Source organism: Rattus norvegicus, chromosome 1 (assembly GCF_036323735.1).
Source record: "Rattus norvegicus strain BN/NHsdMcwi chromosome 1, GRCr8, whole genome shotgun sequence".
Lineage (NCBI taxonomy): Eukaryota > Metazoa > Chordata > Mammalia > Rodentia > Muridae > Rattus > Rattus norvegicus.
This window is the reverse complement of record NC_086019.1, coordinates 174364762-174392468: the sequence shown is the minus strand read 5'-3', so window position 1 is coordinate 174392468 and position 27707 is coordinate 174364762. Positions and strand designations below refer to the sequence as shown.

Sequence of the window (27707 nt, the reverse complement as noted above, 5' to 3'; positions counted from 1 at the left end):
CCCTGGGGGCCCATGGGGACCATTTTCATTCACACCACAGCAGGTATCTGATATTGGGGTACTAGTCTTCGTGTGGATGTATTCTAGAAGCAGGATGACTGGATTATGTGGTTGGGATGTTTGTGGTTAGGTTTTTAGAAATGGCTACCTTCTCTTTCCACAATGATTATATTGTTTTACATCCCCAACAGACAATCTATAATTCCAGTTGATCAGCATCTTTGTCAATATTTAATACAGTTCTTTTCATTTTAGCCACTGAGGTATTAATTTTCCTTCTAATTTGCATAACGATATCAGACATCATTTCATGTGCTTATTTGCTATCCACAAATCTAGAAGACTCGTCCAGTCTTTGGCCATTTAAAACACTTGGGGTTTTTGTTTTGTTTTGTTTTGTTTTGTTTTGTTTTGTTTTTTTAAGGGGTAAGAATTGTGTATTCTAATTAGAAGTCCTTGGTTAAATATATTTTGCTTTTCCGAAGCCTGTGACTTTTTTTTGCCTTTTTCACAAAATAATTTTATTTTATTGATTTTTATGTATGTGAATATTTTGCCTGCATGTGTGTGTGTCAACAGCCTTGAGGCACAGAAACCTCCAACGCCAGCAGGTGGGTGGAGCTCCATCTCCAGGCAACACGTGAGGGCGTGGCCTTACGTCACTGAGGTGCGACTGGTTTGCTGACCGCGGCGCTGCCGCCTAGCGGGTTTAGCTAAGCAGCGGCCAAGGCGGCGTCGCTGGCGCGGGGAGAGCGATGCCTTGAACAGGGTGAGCCTTCCAGCGCCGCCCCTTTGTCGTGTCCCTTCTCAGCCCCTCCAAGGGCCTGGAGCAGGGAGTCGAGGCCCGGGCAGCACCAGGGTGTGTAGCCGGGCTTTCGGGGGAACTAGGCCCCTCTATTCAGGGCCTCGGTTGCGGGCTTTGGGCACCGATTCCAGGGGCGGGTGAATGCTCTGGGTCCGCCTTCGCGTTGGTGCTGAGAGGTTTCAGGGACCAACTCAAGCTGTTTTGAATCTTGGCGCTGGCGCCCTGAGCAGTTTAGCTGTTGGTTAGCGGAGAAGGTGCGCCAAGGAGGGGCCGAGGGGCGAGGCGGGGGCGAGGGTGACCACAGGGCAAAGGCTTCTGAGGGGAAAACCAGGGCCTGTAACCCTCCTGCTAAACCCACCCTGGCAGTGCACCTGGGCCTTTGCTTGTCAAGCTAATTGCTACCTTGAGAACCGACATTTTAAAAAAAAGTTTCCTTGCTAATCATAATTGTAGGGTACGTTACCTTCTGTGTGCAGTTTCTTTGCAAAATGTGGGGTTACTATTGTTGTAATTTGTCCCCAACCTACCTGTTAAATAAATGGCAGTGTGCCTTCATATTCTGACCCAGCCCCATTTCCTGATACCCAGCATTTCACGTCCTTATACTGATAGACATGTAGCCCCAGCAACACTCCCAGTTGCTTTTAATCCTTATTAATCAAACTAAGATGATCTTTTCACATCCTACTCATCAAGCTTGCTATAAAATGAAGTTCATCCTTCAGAATTTTACCTGGACTGTGAACTGCCACCTGCCCAATGGTCCTGATAGTTGTCTTTGAGAAGTAATTCCTTCTGAATTCAGAACCCTCAAAAGTTGCATGGATTTTGTTTTCCCTCTTTCGTGTTGGCTGGTTTCAGTTTCTGTTTATTTTCCTCCTTAATATGATCATGTTTTTCAAGACTATGTTGTCTTTGTCATTTGGCATAAGGGAACCATATATATAAAGGACATATATGGTATATATTCTTTTAATATATCTAAATTCTCTTAACTAGAGGAAGTTGATTTTTCTTTCTAAAAAGGTAGAGAAGGTGCAAAGAGAATATATTTTTCTCTAAGTCGGAAGTGTACTTGCTAAAAATACTGGTGTTATTAAAATTCCAGCAATTAACCAGTACTCTATTTGTTTATAGATTTTCTCCCCACTCCCCCTCCCTCCCTCCCTCTAAGATTTCTTTAGTTTTATTAGTTTTATTTCTCTTCCTTAATACCTTTGGCCCCAGAACAGGAATTCTAGATTCTATACTGACTGACCAGCCTAATCATTGAATATCTGTGTTAGTTTCAACAGCTGATATCTCTTTGTAAATTTAGAGTTTGTGTAAATAATGAATAATAAGGTAAGTAGTGTCCCATGAGTCCCAGTTGTAGAACTTAGTATGTATTACTGAGATTGAAGATGTTACAAAATGTAACAAATTTCAAATGTGTCTTTGATACTGCAGTCATTGTCAGCTAGTCATCTGGAGTGATACCAGAGTCAGCCTTGGGTCTAGATAGACTACACCTAGGACCAGCAAGTCCCAGGGATCCTCCTGTCTCTGCCTTCCCAGCACTGGGATCACAAGTGTGCTGCTAAGCTGTCTTCACGTGGGTTCAGGGATAGAACTGAGGGCCTGGTGCTTCCTGGACAGTTTCCCAGCGGAACTCTCCAGCCTCGCCCAGTCATCTTGCACTTTGATGGTCTCAGTTTCCCTCTATGTCATTTCTGAATGGCTTATGTTTCATGCTTTCAGGGAGTTCCTGTGCGAGAATTATTAGTGATGCATTTGTTACATTCTCATAAGGAACACTTGAACCACAACAACTCATTTGTTAGAAAAAGAAGCGGTTAACTGTATGTGCCACCCACTGAAGAATGTGGCATATTCTTGGAATCCAGCTCTTACTTAGAAAATCCTCAGGCTGCTCTTGGGAAGCACATCTCTTTCTTGCTGGAAGAGGTCACAGCTCTTTGAGGAATCTTGACCACAGACTTGTATTTTACTGAAATTTATTGCCAGGGGTTTCCATATTATGTCTGTAAACAAATTCAAGATTTCAAGAGAGATACTTTGTTGTGAAGATTTCCATACACACACACATACATACATATTGGTCAGGGATAAGTTTTCACAATTTTATCCATAAATATAATTTTAATTTCTATGTCATATTAGTGTGGATGACTGAGCTAATAAACGAATACTAGAAGAATGATAAAAGTATTTCCATACTGACTAAAATAGTATATACTTATCTACTACCTAGAAGCAGGAGCACAGGTGAGTCTCCTGAAGAACTCATGGGGGAAGTGAGCCAAGCGACTTCACTGAGTGGCACATGCTGTGATAACAACATATAGATCTGCACAGAGCAATGCTGAAAAGGCTGGCGACCGAAGGGTGGTTTCAGCAGAATGCTTTGGTGGATACTCATGTTAGTGACTCCGTATTACATATAAAGAATCATATTTTCACACTAGTGATGAAATTGGTTAATATTGGGTAAATGCAGGGTCTTCCCTCCTAGCCAATGTGAACACCCTCATACTGTACCCTCAGGTAGGCATGAGTCACTGAATCAGTTTTCTGGATATTGAATATAATTACAGGGAAACAGTATGCTGCCTCACACTGTAAACCTTGCCGTTCAAAGTTAGGGTACTAGGGAGACAATGCAATATTTTCTAATTCAAGAAACAGCAAAGGCTTCTTTTCAGATGTGTTTTGATGAGCAGTGTAGGGTATTAAAATAAGATACTTTGGCATGAGAAGTCTTTTAAGGTACAAATACTTTTTGAAGCAGCAGATAAAAGAAGTATACTGGGACCTTTCTTTTTCTTAAAGAGGGAGGTGAAGCAGTCATGCAAAAGTACCTGCCTTTTACCAGGAGAAACGAAGACATCTTACAGAGATAGGTCTCAAAGCCAAGAGAAATCAGAACAAACTTTCCTGAGTAACGTGTTCCTCACTACTTTGCTGCAGTTTAGAGCCCTAGCCTCAACTCTATTGTCTTGTCATCTTGTCATCTTTCCACAATTTGCTTGTCTTAGTCTGTGCCCTGGGTCCTAGTTAGAGCCTTATTTTTCTTGTGGAGACTTCCCCATACAATGTGAATAGTTTTCTCCTGTTTATTTCAGTTGATCTTGGGAACAGCTGGAGATCCAAAAGTAAAGGAGGGGACTGTTATCTCCCTACAAATTCTGATTCAGTGTCATGAGTTCCGTTAAGTCTTGAGACCATTTCAGAAGCCTAGTTTATTCTGTTAGGTAAAATAGATGGAGTTGAAGTTTTAGGCTGGCCATTAGAGTCTGACTGTATGAAGCTGATACAGCAAAGCTCAAGGAAGCTAAGCTTCATCTTGAGTGCAGTGATTCTCAGCTTTGCTAATGCTGTGACCCTTAGATACACTTCCTTATGCTCTGATGTCCACAACCATAAAACTGTGTTTGCTACTTCATAACTGTTTTTGATACCGATTAAAATCATGGAAATAGCTGTGCTTTCTGATGTTCTTTTGGGATTGAGAATCGCTGGATTAGAAGTCAATGCCTCCACTTTGCACCTGGAAAATTCACTGTGCTGCTCATTAGATGAACTTGCAGTTTTTAACCTTTTCATATTGTGTCACTGAGAAGTTCCTGTATGCTCCAGCAGCCCTCCCCGTTGCTGTGTGGTAGGGCATCCTTACAGTAAGTCTGGACTTCTGTACTTATTGGCTAATCTGCCCTTTGTACGCATGTAAAAATTCACTTCCTCTTCCGTGTGACAGCCCATCAGATATTTGAACAGGCGTTTGTGCTGCCCAGGTCATTACCTAGTTGTACTCAGCCATAGTAAGTTGCCTCGTGTCTGTTTCTAGACCCATGTCTTGAATATGTTCTACTCTTTTAAAGGTGTGACTGCCTTGAGCTGAAAATCAATCAATCAAACAAACACCCTCCAGTTTAACACAGAGTGGGAGGCTCCTTGCTGTAGACATCTGCTTCTAGCAGGAGTTTAGAATTATTTTGACATCTTTGCTAGACCTGTTACAATGTTATTTTAATCTAAAACCTCAGGCCTCCTGTTTCTGCGCTGCTTCAAAGCACATCTTACCTTGGCGCTTTTGTGCAGTCAGCTTTTCAGAACATGTTCAAGAGTTAATACCTTGCTGTATTTATATACTTAGCAAGTCTCTGAGTCTTTATTCAGTAGACATGGTTCATCCATTCTAGTTCCAGTCAGCCAGGTTGGGCAAGCATGCCTCATCTTGTCTTCTTTTTCTCAGTTATCTGAAAAAAAAATCTTAAATATCCATCTTGATTTTGTTTTTTGTTTTGATGTCAATATCTCCCTTCTCTAAGTAACCCCAGTGTGTTTTATTTCCTTCAAAGGCACTACAATCTACCTCTCTCAGATGCTTTTGGAGACCTCTGCCTAAAATACCCTCAACCATGCCCTGACTCTGTTACAAGCCCAGACTATGTTTCTGAACTCAGGTGTTTGCCCAGAATTTCTTTTCCAACTCAGGACCAGTGTCTTTCACCCTCTTCCAGGCTTTCCAGGCGCCCTGTGCCTGTTCGGTTTAGTGCTTCTTGTTTGGTAATTAGATACTTATTTGTGTGACTATTGCCCTTCCCCCAACCGTGTTGCGTGTCACCTGCCTCTGCCTCCCAGGTACTGAGACCACAGATGTACACCACCCAGATAAACATAATTCTTAAAAGACCAGCTATGACAGCCATTTCCTGCAGGTCTGTAGACATTTACTCATGATATTTCCATACATATGAATGAGAGCATGAACAATAAAGATAGCATGTCATTTAAATATCTATATTCCTTAAGCGTGAAGTTACTGCTTTTCTTGAGAGGATTTTCTTGCCATACCCTACTTTTTACAGGTTTTGTTTTTCTTTTTTTCTAAGGTTTTGGGCATTAGGGAATTTTTGTTTGTAAACTGTCCTTGCTTAGAGTAGAATGGAATCCAACAGTATTGATGTCATCAGTTTGTGCTACCCAGGGACCACTAAGGTGAACTTGCCGGACACCTGCTTTAAGCCGGGAATCTTAATGGTTCCTCTTTGGATATACTTGGTACTCATCTGTTACACTTGGACATGCTTAAAATGTAATCTTTTGCCTTCATAGATTAGATTTTAGTAGTCCCCCAAAATAGTAATGGGGGAATTTTAATTTGAGTATAGTTATACTATATTTATATACTATATTTAAAATAACTTTTAAATAACCCTCAAACAGTGGATTAAGTTTTAATACTGAAAGTGACACACATTTATGGTCATATATTTTGAAGTCATGTTTTTAAATGTTTATTTGTCTTGTGTGTATGTGTATATGAGTCTAGGGCTGCACATGCTACAGTGCATATGTGGAGGTCAGAGGACAACATTCAAGAGTTGGTTCTCTCTCCATCTTGTGAGTCCTGCGGATAGAACTCAAGTTGTCAGCCTTGGCAGCGAGTCCTTTGCCTCCTCGCCAGCCCTATATTTGTATTATTCCTAAAGCTATAGTCTTTTTTATAGGCAATAAAGCAAGCGTTTTGCTTAAATTCTTTTCTATGTAATTGTTAACTATTGTTTTATGTGGTAAAGGTGTTAATTTGAGTAAAAGTAAAAGTTTTTTTATGGTAAATGAAATGGAATTTCTTGAGGTGGGAGTTCAAAGTTCATATCTGTCTCATTCCGTGGACTTAACCATTTCTTTACTAATAGAATAAGGATACAAAAAAATGCATCTACCCTATAGGATGCTGTGAATAATAAATGATGTCATACACGGAGAGCATTTAGTTTGGAGTGTGACATATAGTAGACAGTTCTTAGGAAAATTCAGTCACTTGACTATACCCTGCCCCCACCGTGGCTATATGGTGTGTATATGTGTATGGTGTGTGTGTGTGTGTGTGTGTGTGTGTGTGTGTGTGTGTTATCACTCTGCTAATATCTTAAGTCATTTAGCTATATGATTCTGAAAAACTAACATAAATCTTTACTTTAAAGACTATGGTTAAATACATTGTATGTCAGATTCATTTGAGTGGACTGAATCCCCCCTTCAGGTACTTGTAGTTTTTCTTTGCTTTTTGAAGGATGAGTGAACTAGATATTTTTATGTCAACTTTACCCAAGCTAAAGTCATCTGAGAAGGGAGAACCTCATCTGAGAAATTACTTCTATAGATGGGGTTGTAGGCAAGCCTCTAGTTTGTCTTCTTAATTGGTGGTCAGTGGGAGAAGGCCCAGACCATTGTGAGTGGGGCCACCCTGGGCTGGTGGTCCTGGTTCTGTAAGAAAGCAGATGGGCAAGCCATGGGGAGCAAGCCCATGAGCAGCACTCCTCCCTGGCCTCTGCATCAGCCCCTGCCTCCGGTTCCTGCCCTGCCTCCTTCAGTGATGAACAGTGATAAAGAAATGTAAGCCTAATAAACTCTTTGCTCCCAAGTTGCTTTTGGTCATGGAGTTTCATCACAGCAATAGTAACCCTAACTAGGACAAAGAGTATATTGGTGTTTTTTATATTTATGTAAAATAATGTTTGCTTTGTATTTAACAGAAACTATGTGAAGTAAAACTTTCTGAATTCTGAAAGACATCATTTCACCATGGGACAGCAAATTTCCGATCAGACGCAGTTGGTTATTAACAAGTTACCAGAAAAAGTAGCAAAACATGTCACCTTGGTTCGAGAAAGTGGCTCCTTAACTTATGAAGAATTTCTTGGGAGAGTTGCTGAACTCAATGATGTGTAAGACTTGCTTCTTCATTCTGTTTTCCCTTCATATGCCCCTATTTGTCATGACTGCAGGAGGTAACCATGGGCACTGATGTGGGAGGAGGAGCTTTTTAGCATAGGTTAGAAAGTAGTACATTGACTGTGCTCTAAGTAGACTTCAGTGTAGCTGTTCTAAAATGTGGAAAGGGAACAGAGGGATGGGAGGAACTTATATGATCTTTAGTATCTAGGCAACAACAGGGGACAAATAGGGAAGCAATTCTAAAATGCTCAGCCATTGTGTACTGAGACTACTTGACTGTTGTGTAGAAGTACTTGCACTTAAAGGAGCACATGAACAGAAGAGAATTTGCCACTCAGTCACTAATGGAAGCATCCCAGTGCACGACTGTGTGTGGCCGCCTGTTTATTTACTAACATACACAGAAAGTGAAAGGTCACTTTTAAATCTTTTCAACTCTCCTGAGTGAAATTCTTTCTAGGATAAAGTGCAAATTTCTCCACCTTGAACTTAATCTTTCTTTATAGATCTCACTTCAGTTTTTATGCTGTTCTATATAAAAGCTTTTAAAAGTACAAAGAGCTTTTGCCCTTGAAGGGCCTCAGCTCCCTATGCTTTCTCAGTACTGCTTGTTTGTTCCCGTGGGTGATACTTTTTCCTCTTAAACCTTCCTCTCATAGCACCTACTTCTACTTTTCTTTATTCTGTATCAGTCTTCTGTCTCTTTGGGAGTTTATTAAAACTTGTCTAAGACATTTTAAATAATACCTTTAAAATATTTGTATTTTATTTTATGTGGATGAGTTTTTGCCTGCATATGTTTGTGTGCCACATGCATGCCTGGTGCCTGTAGAAGCCAGAAAAAGTGCACCAGATCCACTGGGAATGGAGTTACAGACCATTATAAGCTGTCATGTGGATGCTGGAAATTGAACTGAGGTCACCTGGAGGAGCAGTCAGTGCTTTTAACCACCAAGCCATCCTTCCAACCCCCTTAAGTAAAATCTTAAAGGTTCTCTCTGGTCTCCTTAGTCTAACCACTCATCACTGAGCACATAATATACACAAAGCACTGTGCCAAGGGTTTGAGCATTTTAACTAATTAACCGTTTTAATTGATTACTCAGGTATTGATGACACGTCCACCCGTCTCTGGATTTGGAAGTTTCTTCCATTCCCTACATTACTTCTTATTCAATCCCCTCAAAGCCCAGGACATGGTGTACAGTCTTGTAGTAGTGTAGTCACTGTTGCTAGCACGCGGTGACATGTGTGCACCGGCTCCAGAGGCATCTATGGCATGAAGGACATACTAACGATATGAAGCATGTTAGGTAAGAAGAGCGTGCTTCCTTTATGAACATCGCTGTGCTATTTTCAGTCAGTTATGAAGACTAAAGGACAGTCTTAAGGTTTTATCAGGAATAGCTTTCTTTTAAGAACACTGGATTTTACTTATTAAAAAAAGAAAATAGCTTGTTTCTGAGATCATATTTGTAAGGAGTAAAACAGGACCGAGAATATAGTAGTATCAGAAGAATTGGGTACCTTATTCTTATTCCAGCTTTAAAAAAAAAAGTTTTTTAAATAAAAAGTTTTGGGGCTGGGGATTTAGCTCAGTGGTAGAGCGCTTACCTAGGAAGTGCAAGGCCCTGGGTTCGGTCCCCAGCTCCGAAAAAAAGAACCAAAAATAAATAAATAAATAAATAAATAAATAAATAAAAAGTTTTTATTTATGGGGGCAGTGCACATGTAGAGATCAGAAGGTAATGTGCCAGAATTTGTTTTCTTACCATGAGCATCCCAGGTATTGAAGTTAGGTGGTCAGGCTTGATGGCAAGGGCCTCACTGAGCACTGGGCCATTTCTCCCATACAGTGTTCCAACTCCTAGGAATTTAATAACATTTGCCATCCTTTAGTACTTAAATTTATATATGTAAACTCATATTATTTGATGAAATTTTACTTATTGATCTAAAGGTTCTAAAAAAAAAAGCTGTGTCCTGCGATATCACCTGTGTGCTAAATTATTGGGTAACAGTAAAAATATATTCCTTTTACTAATTTGGCACAGGATATTTGAGGGGTTTTGTTTGTTTGTTTGGTTTTTGGTTTTTGGTTTGGGGTTTTTTTGTTTGTTTGTTTGTTTGTTTTGGATGGGCTTCTTTTTTGTTTTGTTTCTGTTCTAATAGTGTTGAGAAACAAAGCTTAGCTCTTGCCAGTGTCTGTGTGTTAAGCAAGGCCAGCACTGTAGCTTGAAACGCATTCCATGGGCAACAGTTGAGCATTTCATAGGTACAGTGCTTTCTGCTGCCCTCCAGCCATGAAGCCAGTCCTACAGAGATGTGGCTTGGCATCCAAGAAACAACAGGAAGTTGGCACAGCTGAGTTATTTCCCTTGACTGACTGAGGCCAGTTGCTCTGCTTAGCTGGACAGCACTTACTATTTGCAGTTGTCCTGCTAGTGTTCAGAGAGCAGTCAGCAGTAACAAAGGGAGCTGCAGTCTTGGGTCTTCAGATCGATCGTAGTTGGTGTTGATAGCAAGATACTGAAAGTGTTGTGTGGTCTTTATCCTAGTGTGGCTTGTAACCACTTCATGAGGAAAGGGCAGGAGAACTATACTTAGTACCACAAAGTATTTGTTTTACCTGACCAAATCCAAAATTACTATGAATTTAAAGCTTTTCAAGACTCTCAACTCCCAGCCTCGCCCTGCCAGCTCAGGGATTTCTAAGTAAGGCTGAATTTGGATAATATTTACAGGATTTGGCATTTCTAATTAATGTTTAATGTTTAGGTAAATAAAGCTTGCGAAGGGCTGGAGAGATGGCTCAGAGGTTAAGAGCACTGACTGCTCTTCCAGAGGTCCACTCCCCAGCAACCACATGGTGGCTCACAGCCATCTGCAAAGGTATCCCCTGTACTCTTCTGCCTTGTCTATCTGAAGAGAGCTATAGTGTAGTCATATAAATGAACATTAATTAATTAATTAATTAATTAATTTAAAAAAGCTTTCCAAAAGGTATGTTATGTAACAACTCCAGCAAGAATACGGTATTCCTCAGGGCTGTGTGCATTTGGTCAGCATTTGTTTAACACTGAGCCCAAACTTTCGCTTAAAGTCCAGGTCTCTCGGGCTGTTGGCTCTTGCTTGTTTTCTTTTAGGCAGACCTCATGCGGCCCAGGCTAGCATCAACCGCCTTGACCTCCTGACCCTCCGTCCTTCTGTCTGTCAAGTGCACCATGCCCAGCCTTGGACTAATTTTTTAAAACAGTTTTTAGACACTCAAAGACCACTGAAAGGTAGATATGGAGATGAGTATTCCACAGAGCTTTTGACTTTACAAACGTCAGAAACAGAGTGTGTACAGAACATTCTCTGTTCCTGTGCCATAGGAGTCTATTTATTATGACCTCTTCTGCTGTCTCTGGCTTCCAGTTTCCTTCCCTGCTGGAAAGGGTTTCTTGAGTCTGGTTTCAGAACTCTGCTATCTTCTCATAAAAATAACAATTGTGCTTGCCTCTTTCAGAACTGCTAAGATAGCTGCTGGTCAGGAAAAGCATCTTCTCTTTGAGGTACAACCTGGGTCTGATTCTTCTGCCTTTTGGAAAGTGGTCGTACGGGTGGTCTGTACCAAGGTAAGATCGGTAGATCGGTAGTCTCCTGTTTCAGAGCTTATACTGCTTTGGTAGTTAGAGGGACATTTAATAATATAATAGATTTTGTAAATAAATGGAGTGTGTGTGTGTGTGTGTGTGTGTGTGTGTGTGTGTGTGTGTGTGTGTGTGTGTGTGATATGTGTGGTAGTCTATATATGCATGTGTACATCATGGTTGAGGCCAGAGGTCAACATCTGGTGTCTGCCTCTCTGTCACTCTTCACTTTTTTTTTAGAGACAGGGTCTCTCACAGACCCTGAAGCTCTCTTGCTGTTCTGTCTAGACTGGCAGGATGTACCCCGCCCCATGCCCAGGATCTGCTTACCTCTGCTCCTCCAGCACTGGGCCTACATACAACATGCCATTATACTCAGATTTTAGGTTGTTACTGAGTAATTGAGCTTGGGTCTTCATTCCTGTGTGGCTGCCACTTTACTGAGTTACCTCACAGCATCGTTTGATACTGTTGCTACCCTCAAGCTGTTTGACTCTCTGTTGTTTAATTGCCACATCACAGAGATTATTGCAATCAGATTATTAAAGTATGCCCACCCTCCACCTGTCTCTGGCGCTTAGCTTGCTGTGGAGCCTGTGGAGGACACTGCAGTTAGCTCTGAGATGACACCTGAGGATGGGTTATCTCAGGAGGTCCCTGCTTTGAGAACATTGGATTACATTCCTTGTTATGAAGTGGATCTTTTGGGAGGAACATGCTGTCTTATATTTAGTTTTGTACTGTAGATAACTGCTAAAATGTCACGAAAGCTGTTGCAGAAGGAAAGCCTCCTGCTCGCAGCTAATTAGAATAGCAATTCTTAGCCACAGGCCTTCGAGAGAAATGAGTTTTATTCTCCTTCGGTCTCAGCCCTTCTTCTAAAGGTGAGATAAGCCATACCAGCCATAAGTTACACAGTTGTGAGTGCCTGGAGGTCCATTCCTGACCAGTCAGACTCCCCCTCCCCGGGTGAGTCACTGACCCACTGACCGTCTGAATACATTATTTACATGACAGTACTCTGTTTACAGACATGGATGAGTCTACTATTGTTAAGCAAATCCTGAAGAATAAAAGGTAGTCTGAGAGTTAGCATTATCTCAGAAGATGACTTAAGAATACTGTATTTCATTAATTAAAGCAGGAAAAACCTTTTTATGATATATATATATATGATAATATATATAATATATGCATATATCACTAGAATGAATGGGATAATATACTGAAAGTAAATTTTAGTGAGTCCAGACCCTAGAGTTACCTGGATAGTCTGTCACATTGCCCTAGTGGGTTGCCAGTTTCACGTCTGCTGTGTTTTACTTCTAGTCGATTCAAGTAGATATGTGAGCAGTTACACCAGGAACCCAGAATGCAGGTAATGCCATGTCCTTAAGGAAATGGCTCACTGGTCAGGCCCCTGTTCCTTCTGCCACAGACTCTGCTAATCTCCACACCCCCAAACCAACCCCTCCATGTTCTAGTTTCTGTGCCTGGGGAATCACCAACCTGCTTAACATTGACTCTTTAGTCCTCCTGCCTACACACCTCCATTGCTCCTGTTTGTGGCAGTCCTGGCCCCTAGCACACAACTGTTTCTGCTTTATTCACTCTTCCTTCTTGCACTCTGCATGCCCACCAGTGTGAAGTGGAAGTGTTAACTTTTACAGCGCACACCCTCTGTTCACTGAGTTGCCTCAACTCGGATGTCTATTCCTTCTGTCACTTGTGAGGGTCATCAGCTACAAGTCACATTGAACTCCTTCTAAACTAGTGTAAACAAAAGCCATTTTTTTTTCATGTGTCAGCAAATTCTGATATACTGGTTCCAGAGTTCCAGAGCTGGCCACAGGGTCAGCAGATCTCTATAACCCAGTGGTCAATATTTACTTTTTTTTTTTTTAATGGAACTGAGGACCAAACCCAGGGCCTTGTGCTTGCTAGGCAAGCTCTCTACCACTGAGCTAAATCCCCAAGCCCCAATATTCACTTATACCCACCCCTCTCTTATTCGTGGAAAGAATGATTGTTTCGGATCAGACTAACCAGGATTGACTCCTCAGACATTTTAGGGAGTGGAGAATGCTAGAATAAAAGCAGGCATACCAGCAACTAAAGTGGAAACAGTCACTCTCAAATGTTCAAACTTGATCTCCCCAGCCCCGTCTCAGATACTATCTCATCTGTGGTCTCCCTTCCCAGAAATTCTCTTCCTCTTCTAAGTTCCAGTAGCTCTTGGATTCATAGGGAACATAGCAACACTGAGAGTAGAACGGTCTCTTCAGCCCTCGCCTCCCTGGGCCCCCGGGCAGGCACTGCTCCTTGCAGTTATGTGTCATGGCTGGAGTGCTATGCTTTTCGTCCAGCAGCTTGTTCTGTGACAAAATCCTGCTGAAGAGGCGTCCATCCTCCTTTGCATGGCCAGGGCGAAGGCTTTCCTTGAATTGATACACATGCTACCTAAATTGTATGTACTCCCCATTATTTCATAGAATGCCAGTTTACAAGGAAGAGACCTTTATCACCTGTAGAAAATTACCATATTACAAGGGTATCAGGCTTCCTGTTGCTCCTTTCAATACAAAGTTAACGTTTGGTGTTAGTACTAAGCAAATTCTTTTTCCCCCAAACTTTCATTATATTGCTGTATTGTCTAGTTTAAATTACTGTACTGTAGTAAAACTTTCTTAAAATAAGATTCTAAATAGAAAAATACAGATATTAAAGACAGAGGCTATTAGAGTCTTCTTTTGCATTTTGTTTTGTTTTTGGGGAAGGGGAAACTGATAGATAAATAAAAAAATTTTTTGCAAAGCCAATATTTAGCTGAGAACAAGTGAAGTCTAATGTGGGAAAATGACTTGAGACTGAAAGTGCTACACTTCTTCTCTTGATCAAAATTGTTTTTTAGAATTAATGGTCTCGCCGTGTAGCCTAAGGGTCCTGAAACTCAGTTCTCTGCCTCACTGCCCGGGTGCTGAGTGTACAACTGCGCATTTGCCACACTTGGCCTGGGAGCTGCCTATTTATGATCCTTTATCATCAACATCTGTGCTTTAACCTCTGAGTTTATCCTAAGACCTCTCCTGTCTGTCTCTGTACTGTTTAACTATACTCAGAATATTGAGTTCGTTTTTTTAAAAAACCTTAAATTATATTTGGCTGGGTTGTTTTGTGGGTATGACACTAGAAAAGTTATTAGATTAATTAAAAATTATGTGCTGAGGGGCCTGGAGAGATGACTCAGCAATTAAGAATACTCAGTGCTCTTGCAGAGGACCTGAGTTCAATTCCCAGCACCCAAATGGTAGCTTACAACCATCTGTAACTCTGCTTCCTGGAAATCTGATGGCCTCTTCTAAGCTCCTCAGGCATCAGGCACACATGTGGTGCACATACATACATGCAGGCAAAACACTGATACAAATTAAATATTTAAAACTCCCAAATTTATGTACTGAAGTGACTATTCAGAAAAGTTCATGAGGTCTGGAGAGATGACTCAGGGGTTAAGGGCACTCGCTGCTCTTCCACAGGTCCTGAGTTCAATTCCCAGCAACTACATGGTGTCTCACAACCATCTGTAATGGAATCTGATACCCTCTTCTGGTGTGTCTGAAGACAGCTACAGTGTACTTACATACATTGAATGAATGAATGAATGAATGAATGAATGAATGATAAATCTTTAAATTTATTTAAAGAAAACCTCCTCACTATATTAAAGAAAGAAAAGAAAACTTCATGAGAGGACTGGGAAGAGTTTGGTCAGCAAAACCCTTGCCAGGCAAGCATGAAGACTTGAGTTCAATTCCCAGAACCCACAGTTGAGAAAAAAAGCCAGGTATAGTGGTGTAATCTCAGCACTGGGGAGGCAGAGACAGGAGGACACCTAGAGCTCCCTGGTCAGCCAGCTCAGTCCAGTTAATAAGTTCCAAGCTACACAGAACCCTGTGTCAAAAAGGAGGTAGAAGGTGTTCCGAGGAGCAAGCAGTTGAGGTTAACGCCTAAGGTTGACCTCTGCCCTTCACACACGTGCACACAGACAGGTCTTCATGAAGTGCGTGTCTTATACATCTCTGCATAAACTAAGACCTTGCAGCTGTCTTTCTTCCTTTAGTGCTCCAGACAACCTATGTTCAGAATCCAGATGTTCTCTCCATGTCTGCCCCTCTCTCACTTTGTTCATGGTGACCATCACTTCTCACCAAGGGTGTTCATTCGGGTTCCCATCCATGCTCTCCCTGGCCTCCCTCTGCATTCTCAGCGCAGCAACCATTCCTCATCCTATTGGACGTGTGAAGTTGTTTGTGTTTCTTTTTGACTCAGAGCATTCCAGTGGCTTTCTGTGTGTTCAGAATAAAAGTCAAAGTCATTGTTGAGATCAGCAAAATTCTGTATTTCATCAGCACCTCACCTTCTAACCTTTCCCTGTCTCACCCACTTCCGGCTCCTTGTTGGATTCCTTGTGCCTCTCACCAGCTCATATATGCTCCACAACCTTTACACTACCGAGTACTGCAGCTGTAGTACTGGACCCTCAGGTAGCATGTGTGAGTTACTCTCTGCCTCTTCTAGTTCTTACATGTCCCCTTTACCTCAAGGCCTTCCTTGACCCTCAGCTTCCCTCTCCCCGATTTACCTTCCACACTGATTTTTAGCTCACAACTCCAGGTGGCATACGTGACTCATTCCAGTATCTTTTCTAGTTCTTAAATGTTTCTCTCACCTTGAGACCTTCCTGCCCGCTCGGCATCCTCCCTCCCTGCCTTACCTGACTCCATGACCCTGTCTGTGCTTTTCTCCCTATCCTGAAGCTTGCATCTAGCAGGGGGTTCTGTGTTTTGCACACTGTGTCTTTAGTCCCTAGAGCATTGTCCATCGTGACTGTAATACTGCATTGTGGACACTCGGTAAATACAGGAAGTGTGTTATTAGAACAGTTATTGCATGACCCACTTCACTAATAAGATCCTTGTATAAACGACTTTACTTACACACTTTACTTCTTCTATATTGTGCAGTTTCAGAAGAACACTGGCTCACTCTCCTCAGCTCTGAAGGCTTATTCCAAAAGCTTCTGTAATCTCCTGCATTGTTTTATTTGTTCTTTGTACCTGATCTTTGCTACTTTGTGGGTTCTTCTTTTTCCCATCCTTTACTGCCAACCCCACCTCCCAGTTTCACCCCCTTACACAAGATAGGAGAGAAAGAAGGATAGGAGAGAGAGGAATTAGGAAATCTCTGAATCTAATTTCTTTCCTTTTGTTTCTTCTTTGACCACAGCAACTAACAAAACTGCAGCCAATCTCCCTAAACAACCAACACCCACCCCGCCTTTCTGGGCTCTATATCTGTGTGCCCTCTGAAAAGTTCCCAGAATTCCAAACATCACATTATCGCAGAAGCTATCTGCAGCTGGCAAAACCATGTCTCTGCTAGAGCACAAGGCAAATCATAGTCAACTGCTACAGACAGTCAAGTTCCAGGCCAAGTAAGAGAACTTCAGTCAGACATTACAGTGTCTTGAGGAATGATAGCCAGGGCTAACCTCTGACCTTTACACACCCATGCACACACGAGGAGGAAATGGAGGAGGAGGAGGAAGAGGAGGAAGAAGTAGTTATTATCATCCTTTCAGTTGTCACAGAATAGCATAAAAAAGTCCTTTATTAAAAATCATTAGCTGGTAATGCAGGAGCTGGACCTAGACCCCCTGCACATTTGTAGCAAATGTGCACTTAGGTCTTCACGTGAGTCCCCTAACAAGTGGAGCCAGGCTGTCTTGGTCTCTGTTCCCTGCCATTGGATAGCCTTCCCCTACCTGGACTGCCTGGTTGGGCCTCAGTGGGAGAGGATGCACATAATCCTACTGGGACGATATGCCCCAGGGTAGAGTAGTACCCAAGGGGAGGAAGAAATGGGGGCAGGGATTTGGAAGAGAGGAAGGAGGAGGGCTGTGGTTCAGATGTAAAGTGAATAAAGAAAAAGAAAAGAGTATTAGCTTAGAATGATAGTACACGCCTGTAATGCTAACACTCAGGAGGCTGAGGGGGACATCCAGTTCTGGGCCAGCCTGGGTAACATAGCAAGCTCATGCCTCAAAAAATAATTAATTAAAACATCAAAGTGGGGCTGGAGAGATGGCTCAGTGGTTAAGAGCACTGACTGCTCTTCCAGAAGTCCTGAGTTCCATTCCCAGCACCCACATGGTGGCTCCCAACCACCTGTAATAGGATCAGATGCCCTCTTCTGGTGTGTCTGAAGACAGCGACAGTGTACTCACATAAATAGAATAAATCTTTAAAAAAACCAAAATGAAATTTTTCAATAATAATCTCTGAAATTTATGTCTCAACTCTGGGAAAGTCACCTGATGTTGTCAACTCCAGACAGGCCTGTACTCGATCAGACTTGCAAGGTTATTTTGGATGTCAGACAGGAAAATTTAGTAAGTTCTCTGATGAACCACACAACTGAAGAAAACATGTATGTTCTTTTATTTAGACTCTTATTTTCCTAGGTCTATTGCTCACTGTAAAGTTCTATTCCCCAGGATATTTGACTGACCGCTGTGTGTCTGTGTTCCCCTCTCCCTTTGTGTTTCTAGATTAACAAAAGCAGCGGCATTGTGGAAGCTTCGAGGATCATGAATTTATACCAGTTTATCCAGCTATATAAAGACATCACAAGTCAAGCTGCTGGAGTCTTGGCTCAGAGCTCCACCTCTGAAGAGCCTGATGGGAACCCATCCTCTGTAACATCTTGTCAGGCTAGTCTGTGGATGGGCAGGTGTGTGAGCCACAGTTCAGTGAATAGACAAAGTGCTGAGATCACAGTACATTCTCCCTAGCGCTCTGTGACACCCTCGGTTCTGCTGCCTCGGCCTGTCATAGGCAGATCAGTTTTAGGTTAGTCTGTCCTTCCATTCATTTCAGTCCCAGATTAAGATGGCAGGGAATGTTTGTCAGCTCAGTGTCTGGGAATCCACTCTCTGTCTCTTACATTTAAACAGGAGATACTGATGCCCTACAGATTTTTAACCTCAAAGCCCTTCATAAAAGTAGGTGCAAGAATCTGGCAGAATCATTTCAGAAATTATTTAATTGGAAGTTAAGTTTTTAAATGTTGTCTTCAGGCCTTGGTGTCTAGTCAGAGAAGAAAAGCAGTGGTGCATGTATGGCCGCTGTGTAACAGGAGGAAGTGACTTCAGCTGGAGTTTGCCGTGGCAGTGCTTGTTCACGCAGGTCTCATAAGTCTGTGGATACCTCAATTGGAAAAAGGCCCCTGTGTTCCCAGGCATGTTAACATTCTGTCTTACTGTGACACTGGGTAGTATGGTGTAGAGTGCAGCAACTGTGTCCTCCTAGAGACAGGAGTGTGTCTGACAGGAGTTTCTCGCTGTTGCTTCAGTTGCATTTTCACTCATAATCAACTGGTGTCCACGTGCCGTGCTATTGTATCTTCCGTCTGACTTCCCTGTTAGGTTTACTAGTGGGCTGTTACCAGCCTGCTGTGCGAGCTCACAGGGCTGTAGCAGTGTTTAGGCTTTAGTGTCTTTATTGTGCAAAGTCCATTCAGAGCCAGAGGGCTGATTTTTCTGCTCTTTCCTTGTCTGACTTCGGAGTGGTGATCCTTTTCTAAGTGTTTTGAAAGCTGAGAGTAGTTTTTTCTTGCCTCTGTAGCTACCCCACAGCAAGTAAACGGTTCCAGTTGTCATCTTCAGGAAGGAGGTGAAAGTGTGACTCTTAAAGACAAGGAAAGCAGTGCCAGCACATGGCTTCATGTGTTGTGAGCCTCCAGTGGTACCCTGGTACCCAGGTTATAGAAAAAGGACTTGCAAGAAGAAGGAGCGTCTGGGGGCCTTCTACAGCTTTGCTTCGTGTTGGATGCATAGCCCTATTAATGGCTAGTGTTTGTGGAGTACTTACAGTTCATTAAATCCTAACAGTAACTCCCAGGAGTACAGCTGCTGATCAGGTGAGGAAGCAAGCTTAGAAGAATAAGTGCATGACGAGAAGTTGACCCAGCTAAGGTTCATGTTTAGCCCATTGAAGCTTAGTGGTTGGGAGGAGGAGTTGGAGATTGGCCAGCTCTGTGGTACTCCGTCCAATGCTGCTGATCCCAGGAGCTGCTCTGTCTGTGCTCTGCCTATCAAGTCTGAGCCATAGTTCACCAAATGGAAACCAGCTTGTACTTAAAAGTTGCATGCTACTAGCCCCCACAGCTCTGTGAGATACTGCCTCAAAGAAGCAACCTTCTTCACACCCAGACAGCTTTAGCTATCTGAGGTCTTTTGCCTCAGAGTAGTCTGGCCCTCTGGAGGCAGCACAGCAAAGACCCTAACACTGATTGAACCTATGCTTGAACCTTCACTCTTTTATCAGTTCCTCACCTTTTTAAGAGGATGAGAGCTATGGTATGTGCCCCAGAGGACTGTCCAGCAGTTAAGTGAAGTTAACACACAGAATGCCCAGCACATAATGCCCACACTTGTGTGGGCAAGTTACCTGTCACCATTATTAGTAGAGCATTAGAAGGCCCTTGAGTGCAGAAGCCATGCCCTCTGGAATTCCACCAAATAAGTCTGATCTTTTCTGCCCCTCTTCAAATGTTTGAAAACTACTCAAATTCCCGTTGAGCTGTGCTTTCGCGAGTATCTCAGCCTTTGTTCACGTGGTTCTCCATACCCTAGAGACTGTCCTGTCTGTACTACTAGAAAGCTAGCTTCCTCCAGCAGTCTCTGTGTCTCATTTTTCTCTGACTATAGTGCTGTCTTTTATAGCCATCTGCTCCTAACTCTGAAACTTTCCTGTCAGAATATTCTGTCACTCTTAGGGGAGTCTGTTGTATTCTCTATTGCTGACACCCTCAGGTGAAGATTTGAAGCCAATAGCAGAAATGCTAAGTCAGTGGATCTGAAAAATTATTAAAATGTCAGATATGTATATAAATGTTGATATGTCTAATGTGACTTATATATTGTGTATATGTGTATATACACAAATGTATGTGTGAGTACACATATCAGATCCTTATGCATATAGGTTATTACCCATTTCACCATTTCAATTCATGGGCATGCTGTTCTCCATGACCGAAGCAAACATTAATGTGTGTTTGTTGTAGTGCTCCTTAAACCAGCCACTGTCTCTCAGAGCACTGTGAGACTGCGTTCTACCTGGTTCCCCTCTCTGTAGACTGCCCCTTGCTCTCCACTCTGTTAACTCTCCTGAAGTCCTGTATCCTCTGGCTGCTTCTAGTTCTCCTGCTAAGAGTAAATTCAGAGTTAGTGTTTTGACATTAAAAAATAGATTGTCTTTTATATAACTCCTGAGCATCATGCAGCCTTACACACACACACACACACACACACACACACACACACACACACACACACAGAGGTTTCATGTTTTCTTTATGTCTCCATGGCTTACTTTATGCTCCTAGTTCTCTGTCCGAGCCCTGTGAGTTTTTCCTCGCATTTTCAAAAGTATTTACTTTACTTGGCACATTACTATGCATGCTATACATTTGACATTTATTTATATTATGTTCAGGTCAACAAATTCCGAGTGTCATTGCTGACTTTCATGCTGTGCTGTAAATACAGCAGGGAGAGGAGATTATGTCAGACGCAGCTCCTACCCTTGGGCCAGCAGAGCTATGCTTTGAAACACTCAGTTTAAAACACGGGAGAGCACAGAGAAGAAGACATTGAAAGTCACTTTGGAAACATCGTATTTAAAAACCAACCTATGGGGTGACTAACCATGGAACAGCTGTGTGCAGTTTTTAAATCATTTAATTGAGGCAGAAGTTGGTTTTTTGAGCAGGAAATGAGTGTTTTAAGCTGAGCTACTGGAGTTGGAATTGACTGAACTCCATGTGCAAAGGAGCAGGGCTCCTGTGGTGCTGGCTACAAGCATCAGAGTAGAAGGTTCCCTCCCGAGCTCCCTAAGTCAGAGCTGTGCTCCAGCCCTTCTGTGTTGTCTCTGGCATCTGATACTGAGGTCCCTGCTGCCACCTTTCTCCTCCTCCAATACTGTCAGTGCCACTGTAGGGCCCTTATGGCGAGCTATCTGAGTGGCCTTTATGGCAAATAAATTATATACTGGTTCATTTCCTGTATGTGAATTCAGTGTGCCTACGGTGGGCTTAACTATTTCAGAAAGACCTAGATGTGTTTAGATTTAGCGTTCTTTAACCTGCACAGGCTTGTCCTTTACAGTCTTCAGAAACTTTGTGTTTCTTCCCTAATATATTTGCTATGCTCAAAAGATGTTAATTTTGGTCTGACCCTTCGCTCTGCGTGTAAGTCATGCTGTGATTTATACTGTGGGTGTTTACTGGTGCTTTTTAGGGCAGTGAGACAAAGTAGAAAGCATGTGCACAGAGACTGTCATTGTGCAGCTCAGTTGTCACACTCAGGGTGAAGCAGCTGACCGATGAGGAGGAGTGTTGTATCTGCATGGACGGCCGAGCTGACCTCATCCTGCCCTGTGCTCACAGCTTCTGTCAGAAGTGTATTGATAAATGGTGAGTTATCCACTGCCCCTGGGGATAGCAGAGGTCAGCTGGGGCTGGGAATAAACAACTGGAAGTACAAACACTTCAGTGCTAGCCATGAGAGCTCTGCGCTCTAGTCCTCTGCATAGTCCTCTGTGGTATCCTGCCCCCTGGTTCAGTGATTTTACACTTAATGCTCATGAAGTGTAGGGACACAACATGGTTTTGACACATTTACTTTAAGAGTCTTGGTGCCCGATTTGGATCTAGAATCAGTTTTCTTTTTTGCACCCCACCCCACCCCCTAATTCTCTATATGTGTGTGGAGGAACCAAATCCTCAACTGTGGGATCTGGAGGGATATTAGGTCAGCTAATTAAAGTCATTTTCTTACAAGATAATGGAACATTTAGGAGAATTTGTGACTCGCACTAAGCTGCATGTATCTAAATATAAATGCTTTAATTTATGTGCACACTCAGAGAGCTGTCACACCATGAAGAGCAAACCCATCACTCCCAGAATTGCCTGAAGCCTGGCCCTTGGGCAGCTGTTAACTGCTTTCATTGGCTAAGAGTACTTTGCATTTGCTAGACGTTTAAAGTAACTCCTTACAGAGCCATTCTCTCTGTTGTCAGCCTCTTTCATTCAGCGTAATCAGCTCGAGATTAACCATGTGGTAAGTGCAGACAATTGGCAGACAAAGGCTTCTCTGTTTGTAGACAAGTACTTCTATAGACATCTATTTTGACTTTTTCTTGGGTGGCCACCTCAGGTGGCCAGGTCATATTGCAGGTGTTTCTGAAGAAATTGCCATCTCACTCCCAAAAGAAGTCATAACGGGGTTGGGGATTTGGCTCAGTGGTAGAACGCTTGCCTAGGAGGCGCAAGGCCCTGGGTTCAGTCCCCAGCTCCGGGGGGAAAAAAAAAGTCATAAATTTTAAAAAGGCTTTTTGTTGTTTGTTTGTTTTTTGAGACAGAGCTTTGTGAGTTCAAAATTCAAGTTCTGTGCCAACCAGGACTACATAGAGACCCTAACTTTTTAAAAAATGACCTTAATTACTCAGAATAATAATTAGTGATACCCTTTCTGCTAAGTGTGCCTACCACTGGGCAAACCTGAGTCCCAAGGCACAGTGGTTTCCACTTAAATTAAAAATCAACATTTAAGCTTTACACATTTTACACTTTGACTAACTCTCCATTGGTAAGAAGGGCTTCCCCTTAGGATACATAAGAATTCTTATTAAGGAAAACTTATTAGGATGCAGAAACAGGAACTGAAGATTTTGGCTGGTGGTAGCAAACAAGATGAGGGACCTGGGTATCTTTCTGCTGGAGATGGGTTGGATAGCCATACAGTACATGTTTCTAAAGAGAGTAAACTCAGTCGGGTGTGTGGGAGCATGCCGCAGTCCCAGCCCTGAGCAGGCTGGCAGCAGGAAGATGGCAAGCCACCAAGGCTACTCAAAGGAGAAAAGAAAGAAAGATTACATACACTGGCACAGTGGTTTATAAGTTGTGGGTACAAGGTCAGTGAGAGCACACACACTTGCTTATTTCCTACACATTGACATTTTCAGTTATCCCTGGTGAAGTTCGTAGGCACCTCGATGACCCTGGGAAGAGAATGAAAGGTTGGGTGAGAGCAAGATTAGTTCTTCACTGTGCACTTTTACGTTTGTGTTTTTAAAGCCATGTACTTTTCAAACAAACCTGTTTTCTTAGAAAAAAGAAAAGAAAAACTTGTTTTGCTTGGACTTCCCTGACAGGAGTGATCGACACAGGAACTGCCCCATTTGTCGCCTACAGATGACTGGAGCGAATGAATCGTGGGTGGTGTCAGACGCGCCCACTGAAGATGACATGGCTAACTATATTCTTAACATGGCCGATGAGGCAGGCCAGCCCCACAGGCCATGACTTGGGGGAAGACTTTCTGTTGTTATTCCGAACTATAAATACACTGTTGTCATAGAGGAGGAGGGGAGGGACAGTGTGGCACACACAGAAATATCAGTTTCCCCACCCTCTTATTTTTGCTATTCTGATAATATGTCCCATTCTTAAATAAACTCCCATGTCTTCCATGAATGGTGGGCTACAGTTTGCTACTGTTTAGCCATACTTCCAGCCCACCTGGTCTGTTGCTCTTGAGCCTTTGCTACAGATGGCAGCCATACTTGACACCACTGCTTCCCGGGGAGGGGAACTGTTCTGGCATCTTTTCAGTGGGTTTAAATTTTAGAGCCTTGAAAGTTGTGGCCATCTGAGATAAATGACTGAAACGAATGTCTCAGCTGGAACCTGAGGTGCGTGTACTCTGCCCCCTTGTGGTTCATTCTGGACCCTTCAGTGCTGTGGCCCAGTGCTTCAGATTTTCTGTCACTTTCGGCCTTGGGTTCTGGAACTACTCTTTATGCTGACATGCTGCAGCACACGGATTAGTACTGTCTGGTTGAGACTTTGTCTTCAAAATGGACTGTATTGGAGGGACGGTCATGGCTGTTGGAGAAATGCATCTCCAGACTTGGATGAGTGTCCATTGGGTTTTTCATGATGCCCTTGTAGCTTAAGTTTGCAGGAATTTTTTCTTTATAGAAACAACATTTCATGTTTCTAGGTTACATTGACTCATCCAGTCCTGAGCTAGAGTGCATTTATTTTAGGTAAAGACGCCTTTCTGAGGCTATAGTCTCATATCTCTCAGATTAAAAGAAGAGGAAGATCAGGTAAACATTTACCATGTAGTTGTAAAACCCAAAATCCACACCTCCATTGGCTTTCTTCCCACTTCTCTGCACTATTCAAGCGTCTGGAGAGAGAACAGTAACAGGAGTGCAGCCTTAGCGACCCCGGCAGTGGCTTACAGAGGAAAATTGTTAACAGTTCGGCCTATAAAAAAGCTAGTGCATGAAATAAGTCCCCTTTAAGAAATTTTACCATTCCATAGAAATCTCACTGATTTTTGGCAAGCCACAAATGTTCCTGTTTTCCTAAGTACAGACGTACACAATTGAAGTTACTGCTTATTAATTTTTGATTCAGATTTTAATGAATATTCAAATAAAATCCCTTTCAAAGAAAAAGATCTGACTTGATTCTGTCCCCCAAATACTGAAGATGTCAATAGTCTACTCACTGTAATGACAGGATGGTGACAGGATACCACATGGCTATGTAGTCCCCTGAGCATGTGGGCAGCACAGTGCTGTTGTCTGTCACACCTTAGCTGGGATGGCCCCACGCCCTTGAGAAAGTCTCACACTGCCGTAGGTTCCTGTTGAGAAACTGAGATTGTGTTTGTGGTTTTCAAACATTACAGTGGAACTTTCAAGTGAATTTTGAGAGTGTTCGCACTGAGTGCATACATACATCCTACCCCATTATAGAGAAGGTATGTTTTACTGATACAGGTTTTCTTATATAAACTTTACACAGTGTGATCGCTTTTAAGTCAGTATATGAAAATGTGAAAATGCATTGGTGATACTGTTTCATTAGAATTTGTGAGTGAAAAATGTGTTTTGTAAAAATATAATTCAGGGCTGGAGGTGTAGCTCAGCTGGTAGAGTGCTTGCCTAGTGTATACAAGCCCTGGGTTCCATCCCAGCACTGCATAAAACAAGGCTGGTGGTGCACCCCTACTATCCCAACACTTGAGAGGACGACACAGGGAGACCAGAAGTTCCAGGTGATCCCTCGCCACATAGTGAGTTCAAGGATAGCCTGGGCTACATTGAAACACTGTTTCAAAAAAAATTTGGGTGGTCAGGCTAGAGAGGTAACTCGGAGGTTAAGAGCCTTGCTGTTCTTGCAGAAGACCAGAGTTTAATCCCCAGCACCCACAATAGTGGTTCACAACACCTGTGTGCCCAGCTCCAGGGGGTCCAGCACCCTCTTCTGACTGTCAAGGGCACCCTTGTGCATGTTACACAGGGACACACTTCAAAACACTGTAAAGTTCACATTTGCAGATGATTCAAGCTCCTCTGTTGATTCTCAAGTGCTTTGTGGAACATTCCTTATGCCTTGGGATCAGTGATCATCTGAGGTGTTTTCTAGCCCTAAAATTGTCCTTTTGGATTTTGACTTGCTGGGTTTAATTCAAATTGTCCAATTTTGAAGTGTGTCTGAAATGAATAGCATAGCTCTAGGGGTTGGGGGATACTTCCCACAATAGCCAATACTTCTATTCCCCAGAATCCTTTGCTTTTGAAAGAACGGAAAGAGAGTGAGTGCAGTGACTTGATATTGCCCACTGCCCTTTACTTATGTGAGCTCCAAGATGCTAACTGGTCCTCTGTGAAGTATCAGTGTCTCCAACTAACTGCCTTATCAAGTGGCGAGCAGAGTTCTCTATGCATTCCAGGAACTGGGTGGTGACTCTTCAGATGTCAGTAACAGGTAGGGCTCGCCGTGTATCTAATCATGAAAGTTGTAAATCTGTCTCATACTTTTTCTATGCTGTACATCTTTGTCTTTTTAAAATAAGAACTACATAAATACATTTACCATGGTAGGAAACTGTGCCTTCAGAGGAGTGTGAACGGCCTCCTGCTTTGGGGACCTGTTGTAAATTGTATGTTAGTGCTGTGCATGCTCAGTAACAGCAGGTTAACTCAAACGCTGCAAACACTGGGTTTCAGAAAGTTTGACTTTACTGTTGTAAAGACTGAGAACAGCAAAGCCTGTTTTATTGGGGAAACTGGTGCAGTGTGCAATAAGTAAACTTTGCAGCTGAACATTAGCTAACTAAAAAGACCTGCTTATGCGACTTCACATTCTTATGTACTAAATATTTATATTTATTAGAGGACTGTTTTATATTGTGCTCTGGGGGTCGTGGTGTTTGTGTGCTGTTTTGAGGTGATTTTCTTGTATTAATATACAACTGGTTAATAAGGCTGCTTGGTAACCTTTTGGTGCCCTGATTTTTTAACACTGGGAAGTTGGATTCATTAAAAGATAGTCTGAATAACTCGCATTCCTAAGTGTTGGCGTTTCCTTGCTTTGGGGGAGAGGGTTCTCAACTGAAGTGTACGTTGCCTGTCAGCTCATCACCTACATTTATGAGGGGAACACAGCAGTGTAAGCAGCTGCTGTGACTTTCACTAGCATTTCTGTCCTAGTACCCATCAGACAGAATAAGGGATCCAGCAGCACTCTGGCAGTTCTGTGGTCTCCATGTATGAAGATGTCATTAGAGAAATGTCTTCGAGTCTTAGTGCCAAAGAGGGAAAGCAGAAGGAGGTGGCAGCTCTGAGTTAAGTTTGCTGGTCCTGTCAGCCATACTGAAATACACATTACTGTCAAAAGCGCAAGAGTTCCTCAGATACACTTTGCTAACTTACCACTCTATCTCTCTTAGCTCTTCATCATCTTCTGTTTTATGGACTACGCATGAAGATGAGAACACAGGAATGAGAGGTGGCATGTCTGTGGTATATGCCCCTCCTCCTGGTGTTATGGTTATTCTGACAACCATGGTGCAGACACAGCATTTAGGTGCATCATAACCAGTCACTCGCATCTGTGTTTCAGAACCAGAGAAAGGCAAGTCTTGTGTCATGAGCCCACCCCTCAGCAAGCAGTAGCTACTGAGAGAGCTGGCCAGGCACGCTCTCAGACCTGTTTTTATTCAAGACAAAAGTGCGATTCACCAAGTGGGGAAATGGTGCTGACTTTCAACAGTACAAGTTAAGTAGGATATAAGGGAGCCATCCATCCTCAGGTCTAGAAACCTGAGCCTGTGTACAGTGGCCTTTGCTTTCAACTGTAAAACAGACAGGAGGAGGGATTCACATACACACACACACACACACACACACACACACACACACACACACACACACACACACACACACCAAGAGGGCCAGTGAGGACAAGGATCTAATAAAACATACGGTGTTAGAGAAACCAGTGTGTCTGAGAAGCTTGTGGGACACGTAAAACCACACCCACAGACCAAGACAACATCCATGGTAAAGAACCCCAGATGCGGCTTTGCTGAT

At 42.7% G+C, this 27707-nt stretch overlaps 1 protein-coding gene across 6 annotated transcripts; it reads left to right on the top strand.

The window, feature by feature from the left end:
• The first annotated feature begins 620 nt into the window (after positions 1–620).
• On the top strand, positions 621–26680 carry rnf141 (ring finger protein 141). Of its 6 annotated transcripts, none has more exons than NM_001001800.1 (6): positions 706–769; positions 7348–7539; positions 11061–11169; positions 17795–17976; positions 21616–21723; positions 23466–23785. In NM_001001800.1, exons 2-6 carry the CDS (start codon positions 7397–7399, stop codon positions 23614–23616), a joined length of 693 nt encoding a protein of 230 aa, NP_001001800.1. In that variant the 5' UTR covers positions 706–769; positions 7348–7396; the 3' UTR covers positions 23617–23785. The 6 variants fall into 6 exon arrangements, 5 of the variants coding, with proteins under 5 accessions (XP_063119007.1, XP_063119008.1, NP_001001800.1 ...); XM_063262931.1 differs by having other exon boundaries at positions 711–859; positions 23466–26680; XM_063262934.1 differs by lacking the exon at positions 706–769 and adding an exon at positions 10328–10441 and having other exon boundaries at positions 7414–7539; positions 23466–26680.
• Positions 26681–27707: the final 1027 nt, after the last annotated feature.

What these genes read in the sequence shown, in the direction of transcription:
- rnf141 (XM_063262931.1), top strand. Translation starts at nt 7,397, where the DNA reads ATGGGACAGCAAATTTCCGATCAGACGCAGTTGGTTATTAACAAGTTA. An exon ending in TACGGGTGGTCTGTACCAAG is followed by an intron (nt 11,170 to 17,794) that starts GTAAGATCGGTA and finishes TTGTGTTTCTAG; the next exon opens with ATTAACAAAAGCAGCGGCAT. An exon ending in CAGAAGTGTATTGATAAATG is followed by an intron (nt 21,724 to 23,465) that starts GTGAGTTATCCA and finishes CTTCCCTGACAG; the next exon opens with GAGTGATCGACACAGGAACT.